Source organism: Rhizophagus irregularis, chromosome 4, assembly GCF_026210795.1.
Source record: "Rhizophagus irregularis chromosome 4, complete sequence".
NCBI lineage: Eukaryota > Fungi > Glomeromycota > Glomeromycetes > Glomerales > Glomeraceae > Rhizophagus > Rhizophagus irregularis.
In genome coordinates, this window is record NC_089432.1 from 4,376,477 (window position 1) to 4,390,484 (window position 14,008).

General features: G+C 24.2%; 3 protein-coding genes across 3 annotated transcripts; 1 reads left to right on the forward strand and 2 right to left on the reverse strand.

Annotated features, from left to right (window-relative positions):
* Positions 1-1,386: 1,386 nt before the first annotated feature.
* Positions 1,387-2,760, reverse strand: OCT59_024274 (uncharacterized protein; the record flags this gene model as incomplete). Its single annotated transcript, XM_025315741.2, has 1 exon — positions 1,387-2,760. One exon carries the CDS (start codon positions 2,758-2,760, stop codon positions 1,387-1,389), a length of 1,374 nt encoding a protein of 457 aa, XP_025182146.2.
* Positions 2,761-6,684: 3,924 nt separating this feature from the next.
* On the forward strand, positions 6,685-7,728 carry OCT59_024275 (uncharacterized protein; the record flags this gene model as incomplete). The annotated part of the gene is made up of 1 exon (XM_066135316.1): positions 6,685-7,728. One exon carries the CDS (start codon positions 6,685-6,687, stop codon positions 7,726-7,728), a length of 1,044 nt encoding a protein of 347 aa, XP_065991351.1.
* Positions 7,729-9,943: 2,215 nt separating this feature from the next.
* OCT59_024276 (uncharacterized protein) lies at positions 9,944-10,650 on the reverse strand (the record flags this gene model as incomplete). Its single annotated transcript, XM_025315742.2, has 6 exons — positions 9,944-9,960; positions 10,052-10,120; positions 10,193-10,246; positions 10,317-10,364; positions 10,434-10,499; positions 10,581-10,650. The coding sequence occupies 6 exons, from the start codon at positions 10,648-10,650 to the stop codon at positions 9,944-9,946; spliced, it is 324 nt and encodes a 107-aa protein (XP_025182148.2).
* Between the last annotated feature and the right edge of the window lie 3,358 nt (positions 10,651-14,008).

The following is a 14,008-nucleotide window of genomic DNA, read 5'->3' on the forward strand; positions in this document are numbered from 1 at the left end:
TATCACACGTGACTATTAAACGTGATCAATTTTTTTTTTTTTGGATCAATCATTCATTAAATCCATTAATTTCAATATTCTTTTTTGGTACAATTTTCATATCACGAAATTTTAGAATGAAAATAAATTAACAGTTTTCTCTTTTCTTTTTATTATCGGTCACCCACATTTTTTGAAAAGGAAGAAATTAATATCCTTTTATTGATGATATAATCGATATGTGATTTGCATGATTTTTAAATACGATAAATAATTTATTAAGAGCCGAGAAAAAATATGTTCCATTAAGTTAATGAGTCATTTTTATTAGACATTAACATAAGCGGACTATAAACAATGAACTCTTGCGTATTTGACTAAATCGGATAAATTGGTCTATTTCTATCCGTTGTTCCTGAACTGCAAATTAAAAATATACGGTAACTTGTTGACGTATTTTGATATTGATTTATTAATTTATCCTATCCTCAAATCTGTTAAAAGAAACTTTTTAATAATGATTCTTGGCGTGATAAAATAAAAACATATATATTAATAAAAATATTTATTTATTTATACTTTAATCGCATATAAATAAAGTAAATAATAATAATAATAATAATAATAATAATAATAATAATAATAATTTATTTAATAGCAAATATCAATAATCCAACTATAAATAATATTAGTCAATAAATATCCCTAAACCTTTTTGCGATATGACTGCAACGACCATAATTTAGTTTGACAACTTAAAATATACCGTATTCTATCTTAACGCCTTAAACAGCTAAATTTGGTTACAATATAAAAATCAATGGTATTTTCAAAATTTTCTCAATTAGCAAATTATTCATTCTAACCCAATACACAGTAAAATTCGATAAACCGGATCTTCGATAAACCGGATTTGGGCCTAAACCGGACTTTTTTGCTGGAACCAAATCACGTATATTAAAATAGGCTCGATATACCGGAGTTTACTAGTAAAAGCTCGATATTCGCTATAACGGATCAATTTTCTAACCAGCAATAGTAAAAATGATTCGATAAACCGGATCACATGACTGGGAACCAATAAAATTTAAGTAACGTGATGCGGTAAATCTTAAATTTGGCCGGAATTATAAAAATCTTAATTCCGGCTGAAGTTAAGTATTACTTATATATCAATTAAAATATTTTATATTCATTTTCATGACCTCTATATTCATTTTCATGACCTCTATAACTTAAGTCTTGATGAAAAAATCAAATTATAGTGTATATTAGTTTTATTAGCATGAAAATTTTTTAAAAATTCAATATAATAGATTTTCAATATATCGAAATTTTTTCGCTAAACCGGATATCCCGATAAACCGGATATTTTTAGTGGAACCGATAGATCCGGTTTATCGAATTTCACTGTGTACTTTCAACTTCCATCAATAATCTAAGCCCTTCATCTTTTTCATTCTCATCTTCTTTATTAAATAAAATATTTCCTAATTTTTTCTTGGCGAAAATATCATTATTATTACTAAATTCAATAGCCTTCCTAAAATAATATTCAGCCTGTTTTTCATCCTTTTTAATACCATCATCACTTTCATAAAGTAAACCAAGATTATAAGCGGATTGACTATCATATAAGTCAAAAGATTTTTTATACCACTTAAAAGCTCTTTTTAATTTAATTTTAGCTAAATTATTAAGTTTTAAATCACTTAGTTTTTTTACTTTGGTAAGATTATTCACTTCTAAAGGTCTTATTAAATGGCTATTATGATATATTGAAGCCATATTTCTCATGGCAATTCTAGATAATTCTTTTTCTTCATCATTCTTAGGGTATTCCAATTTATTTATAACATCTTTAAATAAACCTTTTGCTCTCGTTGGATCAAAAAATAATTTACCAATAGAATGCATATAACCTAAACATAATTTTGCTTCAAGAGAACCTAATTTTTCAGCTTTTTTATACCAAGACATAGCTTCCTTACAATTTTCTTTTGGACCTTTCATATAATAACCTGCTAATGCCATCTTATATTTTATATCATTGTTTTTTTTAGCATATTCTTCCCATTCTTTTAAAACTTTATCGTCAATTGTATAAAAATTATTACTTTTATCATTTTCACCATTATGAATCCTTTTTATAAATACTTCGTAAGTACCATCACCTTTTATAGGTTCACCATCAACTAAATTTTTAATTGATTCATCTTTTATCCATTCAGGAAAATTTTTATTTAAATTTCCACTACTATTCCAATGACTGTTACCTTTACCTGTAATAATAAAAAGTGAAGCATTTTCAATGTAAGGAACATTTTTAATTTTTGTAATAACTATATTTTTCGCTTCATCAACAGATTCTCCTTCGTGAAAATCAATTCTAGCAGTAGATAAAGTAATCTTTGGATTTAATAATTCTGAAGTATTTAAACATTCGTAATAACCTAAAAAATCATTAACCTTATTTTTCTTTATCCTTTGCTTATCACTTGAAAACCAATCTTTTAAATCGTTTTTAACTTTACTACTAAAATCATTAGGAATTGTTATCTTATCTATAAGAGATATGACAAATTTTTTCAAACTTTTATTACTAGAAGGTTTTTCTTCAGTAGATGCAAATGTGATATCCATTTTATCTATTTCTGAAATATATCTTGTACTAACAGTTTTAAATGATTGAGCATCTAAACTTAAAGTATCAAAAGATAAGATATCGGAAAGGCCAGTAGAAATCTTATCATTTTCTGAATTTTCTAATGTATCAGTCATGTTACAGAATGTATGTTACAAGAAAATTGGTTTAAAAAATTATAATAAGTAAATAAACCTAAAACAACGATATTTTTTTTTTTTTTTTTTTTTGCCGGAAAAAAATGGGACAAGATTTTTTTGTACGCTTTGATTATCATTACTTTATAAGGAATTGATAAACAAAAAACTTGTTTTTGTCCTGTTTTAATAAAACTTTAAATTTTTTTTTCGGAATTCGCCGTATCAGTATCAGGTATGTCGATCAAAAAAAAAAAAAAAAAAAAATATAGTAAAATATTTTTTTTTACGAATATTCGAAATATTTTATAAAAAGATATATCGTTTAAAAGTTCCCTTGATTAAAATAATATTAAAGTTAAAATGGAATGAAATAGTTTAATAATTCATAAAATAATTTTTTTTTATACGAACCCAATCATTTGAAAATTAATTGAATCAATGTTTAACTTCCTTTAAAAATAATTCCAAAAACATTGCATTTTTATACCTATGTGCAATATATCGAAGTTGCACCATTTTATTGCACAGAATGCCAAATAATTTGATAAAAGCCCTAAATATTTCAAAATTGATTTTAACGGGACCTTAGACTATGATTAATTAGTCAAAGCACAGATATGCTTCTCCACAAAGATAAAATTAAAAAAAAGCTTATCTATTTTCTTAATTTTTAAACACATGGGGAAAAGAAATGAAGAAAAATACCTTATAATATTTAAGAATCTAATCTGCGAATACAGAAGTACTATATGATATAGATTTATTACATTTCCAATAAATCAAGATCGTCTACAATCACTTGTAGTCTAGAAAGTTTATTATATGACATCATCTGAAATAATGGCGTTTTACTAATATTAAACTGTAAAACACTAAAACAAACTCCTTTTACATTTAAGTGATACCTCATTCTAAAAGTTGATGTTTCTGCAGTGTTATAATAAAACTGCAGACACAGGTGGCGCAGTAATATGAGCCATTTAATGTTATAAAAAAAATATAATAGACATCTATATGGAAAATTTCTTAATGCGGAAATATTGATAATTTTCTGCGCCATGTTTGCATGATTCTATACTAAATTAAATATTTTTTAATCAAATGCATTTTTAATATAATATATTACTATAAATAACGGGAAGTCTCTAGTATATTTTGTAAATCGTTGATTTTCGAGTTAGTATAAACTACGCTTTGTCCACCGGAAGAAAGAAATAAATCATTAATTTTAAGAGAATCTAGAAAATTGAAATAAATTTTTTTTATCGTCGTAACATTCTGCATCTAGTGCTGATCGAATACGATAAAGCATAAATTTTGTTTACGCAATTAAAGATAATTCGTAATAGTTATTTCACTGGGAACTGTGGATATTGTAATGCCGGAATTTATCTAATGAATTATTAAATGTGGGCGCAGTACTATATTTAGTTTAGATAGAAATTTTGAATTTTATTTACTGCGGTCCGCGATGACCTTAAACTATGATGAATATTTTCGTCCATACACATGATATTAAACTGTATCATAATTATAGTCCGATTTATTGGATTATAGTTCTTGTAATTATATTTTTATTTTATTTATTTATTGGTTCGTTTTGTTTATATAGTATAAGACATCATTGTGAATGTGATTTAATCTGGAATGTGATTGTGATAATGGTAATGTAGATCAGATAATACAATGAACTTCGGAATTGCGTAGTGATGATCATAGTAATTGTAACATTACAATAAGAATATGAATATAATTTTGGAAAAATTTGAACTCATTACAAAAGACAAAATTTACAAAGGAATAAGAAAATGCGTAAACAAAAGAAATATTAATGCATAATATCCAAAAAGAGTAATATTGGATACAGAACTACGTAGGAACTTGAAAATACATAAAAAGAGTGAATTTTGGAATTTAGAATAAGGCGTAGTATTTTAATAGCTTATGGGGAATCAATCGATAAAATGTTAGTAAGGTGGAAATTTGAATAATTTAATAATAATTTTGTCGTTTTGATATTATTTTATTTCATGAAATGCAATACGAGAATAATGTTAAGTAGGGAGAATTATCGCAGTCTGAAAATGATAATCGGGATTTTGAAGTTTTATTAATGTATTAAGAAAGTTGTAATATGTTAAGTATGGGGAAACTATCAAAAGCAAATTAAGAAAGTATATTGAGTAATGAATTTTGGATGAGAAAGTTATTTTTTATTATTTTATTTTAGTTTTATTAATATTATTATTATATTTTATATTTAGAAATCAAGCATAGACCTCGGGATAATTTTAGTTGTTTTGTATTAATTATCTTTATGAATAAAAGAAACAATGTTCAATGACGTGGTGGCAAATGTACAATAGTACAGGCACGTCATTACAATATCAATGATTTTCACGGCGCAGCCGTGAAAATCAGTGACTCCGTGAAATAACTGATTTATCTCACGGTATCCGTACCATAAAGCCCTTTGATATACTTATTTTGACTAATAATGATAGACTTTTTGTTCCAGGCTTTTTATCCATCTTTTTAAATAAACCCACCCGCGAGAATATCAAGAAAGAAAAATAACAAATTTTAACTAGGACCGTGGGATAAATAAGGTATACCGCTATAGGATTATACTAATATTATTTTCTTATTATCTAATTAAATACCAAACTGTGTTGTACTATAATGAAAATTTAATGATACGATTGTAAATTTTGATTTTAATGTTTTAAAACATTAGGTTGTAGAATTTAAGACCTTTTAACACTGATTAATAAAAGTTATCAATTGTAAACTGATAAAATATTAATTATGTATCTCTGCTTTGTCAATAACATATTTGTTATTACTATACTTCAAATGATGATAATTTCATTTCAGTCGGAATTATTGTAAATTCCGGTGAATAAACCAAAATTATATCGTTGTTATGGAATACTGATGGAATTCAATTTTATTAATTATCATTGGAATGATAAGATTTGCAAATATAGTCAAAAAAAATTTAAAGATGAAAGAAATAAATTTTATATTTGATTTACAAAAAAATTGTTATGAAACTTGCTAAAAAATTAGTTCTTAACAAAGTTTATTTTGAATGTTCGTGAAATTTCGTGTAATTTTAAAAAAATAATTTATTATAAATTGATAGCGGTAAGTTTGAAATGTACTAAATACATCTTTGAATTTACATTCTCAAATAATACCAATTTTATTAAAGATATCAATACTTTCAATTGAACAATTAGTGCAAAATTGTTTCTATATTTCAATAGATTGAACGTAGCTAGACGTGGTAATACTCGTTCTAGCCGTGAAAATAATATCTTTGTTCCTTTAATGAACGTTCATATCCAAGAACGTAGTTATGGTTGTTTTATTCGTAGAATCTCATTACCACCGAATGTAAAATCAAATGATGACACAGCTGAAACTTCCTAAGAGCTTTTCTAAATCACTATCTGATATAGTAGGTATAAAGATGTAATGGGTAGATGAAATAGAAAAAGAAAAGAATAAAGGACGATAAAAGAAGATATAAAGCAATACAAGATAAAGAAGATGAAGTGACATTTAGGAAATAAAATGCAGAAAAAAAGAAAAAAAAATTTAAAATAGAAAAAAAATTTAATTAACAATAATTAATGTACCGACGTAAATAGAAAATATTACATAGTTTAATAGCGTAAAAATTTAGTTATTTAATGAAAATTACTGCGTACTGCGGTACCAAGGTGATCATCGACTGGAATGTTTGGTGATACGAAATAACGCTGTACGCTTGTACGACTATTATCGGAGAAAAAAAATATAAAATAGGCAGACACAATAAACTTTAATAATTATTACTTTTCATTTTTTTTCTTAACTTTATTGTTAACTTATCATTATTCAATACGTTTGATAACGCTCAATAATATCAAAATGCAAGATACCGAGCATACAAATGAACGAGAATTTAATGACACCTCTTTAAGTATTAATAATTCAGAATTTCAAGGAGATTTATCTCAACTTATTCAAAATTTTGATAAAATTAATATAAAAGAAATTGATCCTATAGCAATATCAAGTATACAAGAAAATCCTTCAACTGAAATAGATTTTAACATGATAGTTGATGAAATAAATAATTTGATTTTTAAATTATTAAATAAAGGATTTAAATTTAATTTAGTGAAACAGCAAGTTATTGAATATTTTAATGATCATAATATAAGTTCACAAGAATTTTATAATTGGTTATTAAATAATCAAAATAGTTTAAATTCTATTTTTTCACTTGGATTTTTTAATTATCATGGAATTGAAACAAATAAAAATGATGAGAAAGCATTTAATTTGTTTATTAAAACTTCAGAAAAAAATCATATATTAGCACAATATTTTGTTGGTGAATTTTATTTATATGGTTATGGAACTATAAAAAATGGTAAATTAGCTATTGAATATTATAAAAAAGTAGTTGATAAAAATTTTACACCTGGACAAGTAAGCATTGGTTATTGTTATTCAAATGGAATAGGTGTTGAAAAAGATTTAATAAAGGAAATTTATTGGTATAAAAAAGCTGCAAAGAATGGAAACTTAATGGCAATATATAATCTTGGTATCATATATGAAGATGGAATTGGTATCGAAAAAGATAATAATAAAGCTTTTAAATTGTTTAAGCAATCAGCTGAAGGAGGATATTTAGATGGAATAATGATGCTAGGATATTGTTATGATAATGGTATTGGAACTAAAATTGATAAATATAAAGCATTTGAATTATATCAAAATGCTGCAAATTTGGGAAATGATATAGCACAAAATAATCTTGCTTTATTGTATGAAGAAGGAGATGGAATTGCAAAAGATACAGAAAAAGCGATATATTGGTATGAAAAATCTGCCAAACAAGGATATGGGTTAGCAAAAAATAATTTAAGTAACCTTCTCGATAATTTATACTTTGATTATTAAATTAAAACATTAAATTATTTTATTTACAGTGTTTATTTTTTCTAAAAATTTACAAAGATAGTAAATACACTGCTTTAAAAATAAAATAAATAAATTGTTATAATTTTATTATATATTTTATATAATCATTTTTATATACTTTTCTTTTATGTTTAAACATATTAGTGATTTTGTGTATGCCATAGTATCTTTCAAATGTCTTTCAAATATGTTTGTATTTTTTTCTATTTTAAAAATAAATTATAGGAAAATAACTCAATTGTAAAATGATAATAAGTAAGTGAAACATAAATCTTAAAGCTAAAATAAAGGAAAGTTAATAGTTCAGTTTTCAATATTTTAGTTTTCTAACTTTTCCCAATAAAAAAAAGGATTCATTAATTAAAAGTTTTTAAACTTAATTGCAACTATACTTATCGCCGTTTTCAAAATAGTGTACGCAATTTATTTGTGGTTGTATATTCGAATACCAATATTGGCCGGTTTTCGTCCGTTTTTTGTCCATATTTCGTCCGGTTTTCGTCCGGTTTTCGGTTTTCTTTTTTTTTTATTCAATTTAACTGAGTACATCATTTTGAAAACGGCGATAATACTAACAATTATAAATATACAACGAATATTACTGAATTTTAATTAGTATTTTAATTATTCAAAAGCTTTTCTTTTACAGAATTCAATTCTTTATAACTAGTAGTCCTTGAAAATGAAGATTATCTGCAGCGGCAAAGACTTTAAAAGAATCTGAAATGTCATGTACATTCAATGAAAGAATACCACCATAAATATACCTACAGTATATAACAAAAATTTCATGAACGTGAGAAACAATTTTTATTATTCGGTAATATAGTGTATATTTATTAAATTCAATTAGAAGAAATTACTTACTCTAAAATAATTTGAATTCTGGTGAAATTTTTGGTAATTTTATGTGAGCCAATAAATTCGTCGTAAATATGGAGAACGGTAACACAAAATATTCATGTGAGCACGAAATAATTTTACGTTAGGATCTTCACAAACTTCAATTGTAATATCATAATATTCATCATCCTTTAATAATTCAATGTAATTTCGACTTAATTTTGAAAAAAATTGAGCAGACATTTTGTTAAAAAGAATAAAGTCTTAAATTGGAGGAAGACTATTTATATTTGTTTCATATTCGACCAAATTAGATATTTGTGTACAACTTTAAACTCGTTACGCCAATCTCCCATAACCTGTGACTTGTTTTCTCAAAAATTTGGCTGAACAAAAATTTACTTTATTTAAGAAAGTCTATTTTAATTAAGCAAATTATCGGTTCTTTCGATCTCTTGGAAAAAAAAAATGATTCAAGATCGACAAATTAAAATTAGCTGAAATCAACTATTGTGCAGGCTGAAATTATTATTCAGATCACGAGATAGTTGACGTCATGTTTTATTTAGTGAGCATAATAAAAGAAGAAGCGAGAATAAAAAATGAATAAAATTTATATTCCATATTTATTAGTATATAGTCCAAAATATTATAAAACATTATTTAATTCATTAATAAGCAAAATTAATAAATATGAATCTTTTCCTTTACTAATTAATCTTATTTTGTTTTTTTAAAACAAACAAGTTGGTTGTGAAAAGAAAATATCATTACAAAGACAAAATAGAATCAGCGAGAAAATAGACGAATTTATAGATTCTAAGTATAATGTATTACGAATCTATAAAACTTTGTTCGTATTATAGATTTAAAAAAGGAAGCTGTCTAATTATCTTCAAAGTATGACTATGATATTAAAATTATCAAAATTTTTTTTTTAGATATGATTATATCAATTTTATAATAAACTCTTCAATTACTAGTGGTAAATTTATCCATTCAAGAATTCACTGATTATTAAATTTACAAAAATAAATAAAAAAAATACAAGCAATTGAAATAATTGCTAAAGTTTGACAATAATTTGTCATCGCTTGTAAATAATAATGTAAGGTGTAAACTATACAAACTTGAAATTTTATTGTGACAATTATCAAAAATAAATATTTCATTAATTTTCGTAACTTCTATAAATCAATAGTATATGATTTTAATAATTTTATAAAGTAATTTATTAATACAGTAAGTTATATGAAAGAAAAAAAAAATTATTTAAATTACAAACTAAGAATCTTTAATCTTACTACTCTAGACTTAGTGTTTAAATGTAATAGTGTAATACTAATGTCAGTTAGTTTTCATCCATATCTAAATACGTTAAATTATTTTAAATAAAAAATCGAATTTAGTAATTAAAGAAATTTTTGACTAAACAAACTTAATCTTTTAAAATACTTACTCTCGGGAAGTTCAAATTCATGTTGTTCTTCAGAATGAAAATTTGGATTATTATATATTTCATCATCATCTATAAATAAGAAATTCGGAAGTATAAAATTAATTAATTATCATTATTACAAAAAGATAATTATTTATGTACCATCAATATTAACGTGATATTTCTTTATTTGTTCTTGCATTATTTCTTGAACATCTAAAATTAAACAAAATTACATTTAATATTAAGTGATTAAGTTAATACGTTAATTTATTAATTTACTTACCATTTTTTGAATTTCTCTTGAATATTTTTAATAATTTTTTACTATTAACTAAAAAAATTTAGCCATATATTATTATTGATTTATTTGATTAATTCCAATAAAAAATAATAAAATTACCTTTGAAAAAGCTACTTATTTTTGATGAACTGTTCTTCCGAATATTTAATTTATCAAAATCATCAACTAAAAAAAAGAAAACAATCAAAAAATATTTTAGAATTATTAGATTTATAATATTAATGTTACAAAAAATCAAATACTTACTATTATTAGGGATATGAAAGTCATATGATTTGTTACTGTGAAATGCTAATAAAAGGAGACAATCTATCATTAATTATTAATAAATAAAAATTGTAAAATAATTGCTTAATTTATACCCTGTTGCTCTTCTATATGTTAAAAAATGAAAATATTATATTAGTTATTGAACTTTTTTATAATATTTAATACTAAAATAAATACCTTCTGTTGCATTTCTTGGTTCAGAAAGATTTTCAAATTGATGAACTTTACTTGTAAATAATCTGCTACTGCTAATATAATTTTCTAAGCTATTCATTTCCGATCTATTATCATTTTCTTCTAATTTAGTTGATTCATTTGAGTTAGAATTTTGGTAATATAAATTAAGTTCTCTTATTTTTTTCCAACTTGTAACAATGTCTGGTCTGTTTAATGGATTAGCATCCCAGCATTGTATCATTAAACTTTTATATTCTATAGGAGTTCCTGGTACAATTTTTGGTCTTATACCTTTAATTATATTCATTGCAAGATAATAATCATGTTCATAATTAATAAATGGTGGTTGGCCAGATGAAATCTCCCACATAAGCATTGCAATACTATAAATATCAGATTTAAAAGTAGTTTCTTTTCCTGCAATAACTTCTGGTGCAATGTAAGGAAGATTTCCATATATACTTTTTAATGGTTTATCTGCAGGTCCACAAAATCCAAGATCACTAATATCAAATTTTTGACTTCTTTGAGCAAAAAGTATATTTCCAGAATGCAAATCTCTATGAATTGCATTTTCATAATGATGAATTTTATAAAGTGCATCAATTATATTAACAGCAATTTGAATTCTTTCTTTCCATGTAAATTGATTATGATTTTGTTGTAAATATTTTCTTAAATCTGTATCAAATTTATCCATTACAAGCATATAATCTCCATTTAATAGATCTTGTGTCAAACCATAACATTGAACAATCGAATCTGACCATTTATTACTTATATTTAAATGTGAAGTAGCCTATAAAATAAAGAAATGTTATAAAAGCTTTTAAATAAATAATTGTAACATTATTAGATTACAAACCTCTTCAAACCAACGTTTATTTGCACTTTCAAAATTTTCTAATCTTTTAAGTACCACATCTTGTTCCCCAAATCTTTTTAATTGTTGTTCTTTAGAATCCCATTCATCATATCTTCCATGAATCCACTCGGCTGTATATATTTCAGAGCATCCACCTTTTGTTAAATAATTAATATTTTTTAAATTACTATATGGAATCCATTCAACTATACTATCTGGTTCAATTGCTTTCATTTGACATTCTTGTATTAAATTATCAATGTAATCATTTCCAGATGTCCAATTTGAAAATTTTGCTTTTAAATAATTTCGAACACAAAATTCACAATATAATGTAGCTAAACATTTTTGGTTACAATTTTCACAAACTCTTCTTATTCCTTCATTAAAAACAATTTTATTACTGTCATAAATTTTAGTCAATTTTCTTATTGCTTCAGATTTTTCATCTTTTGTAAGTGATTCATCGGCAAGAATTACTTGTTTTTGAAATTTATTTAATTCATGTAAATTATTGTAAATATTATAATCTATTAGTGCATATGCTCTATCAATTGCAGCATTAATTAAATTTTCTCTAATAACAGACATAATGAAATAAATATACTGTAAAATTTTTTAAAATAAGCTTGAAGCAAAAAAGCAGAAAAAAAAATATTTTTGGAATGGTCTCTGAAATTCTATTTATAAAGTTATATTATAAACATTATGTAACCAAATAATTCATTAAGTAATCTATCTCTAGTACAAACTAATTATTGTAGAGTAAAAAACAGGCAATAACTTTTTTCTGTTTGGTAATCTGTTGTACTCTTTAAAATACTGTATTACAATTTTTTGTGTCAAAATGATGATCATATCCCGGAATGCATTAGATCATTGACAATCATATCTTAAAATGAAAAATTGTGCGTTTTTATGGATTAGTTAGTGCATTTTTATGGATTAGATTTCTAACCATAACGATAAGTCCAAATAATTTTATATATATGTTAGTATAGTAGAGCAATTAATTCTTATCCCCCCTTAGTTAGAGCTTTATTTTTGTAACTCGCGTTTTGTATCTTTATTTTAAAAATAAATTTATGAGTTGAACCTTAAAAAAAAAAAAATAGCAAAGCTAACGTTTTTTAGATTTTTTTTGATTGAAAAAGGAAATAATTTTCTATTTTTGCTTTAATTTATTCTCTTTTCGTAAAAAACTTTTTTTTTTGTTGAAAAAAAAAATAAAAAAAATTTATATATTTTTTTTTCATGAAAAAAATTTATAAAAATGAAAAAAGGAAATGGGTTTCCTTTTTAATTTATTTTTTTTTCCTTTGTAAAAATTTTTTTTCGTAAAAATCAAATAAAAATTTATAAAATGAAAAAGGAAATGGGTTTCCTTTTTAATTTTTTTTTTCTCTTTTGTAAAAAATTTTTTTTGTTAAAAACTTTACGAACTCTTTCCGCTAAACGTCTGGACCATATTTTTTGAAAAAAAATAATTTTTTATTTTTTATTTTTTTATTTTTTCGCTTATTGTTTATACACTTTTATTTTATTTTTACATACTTCAAGCAAAGTCTTGACAGCAATGAAACCCATAGCGGTTTTATTTTAGTATAGCCAAAAATTTTTATTTTATTTTTTGGACATTTCTTACGCGTTTTTTTCTCTCTTCTTTGTGGTGTTCCTGGACTCAAGACGGTCTGGAGAGGCGTATTGCCTAGAATAAGCAAGCTTTGAGATAACGACAAGATGTGGACACTCTTAAGCTACCTTTTTTAAGCGGAAAATAATACCTTCGACATACTATTATTATAATCATTAATTAATGTGAAATAATTAAATTTAACACTACCAAAAATAAATTTCTTTTTTTTTTCCTGAAAAACTAGAATTGAGACGCACCGGACCTTCTAACTGTTTCATCGCTAGTTTATTACTTAATTATCATTTGTAGAATCATTTAATTTAATTCAAGAATTAAAATTCAAATTCAAAATAGTTTTTAATGCAATTATATAGTAAATAATTCATATATAGTAAAGGATTTTACTGGTATATTATATATTGCTTTTTCAACATTCATGGCTTATTGTAAGGAAATACTTCTAAGGAACAAAAGTTTAATTCAAATTAAAAAGTTGAAGTTTATAGAAAATCTGTCCATAATTCTTTATTTAATTTAGAGAAAAGAAGAACATATATGAAAATTTTCAATAAAATGGAGAATACGGTACATTATTTTTTAATCCCTTATTTTTCTTCATAATACGAAATTCTTATTGAGGATTATTTTTTTTAATAAAACCAAATAAAAGCTTATGGTTTATCACTAAATGGCTATATTATAAGTTACCCGCTACGACGCTACGTT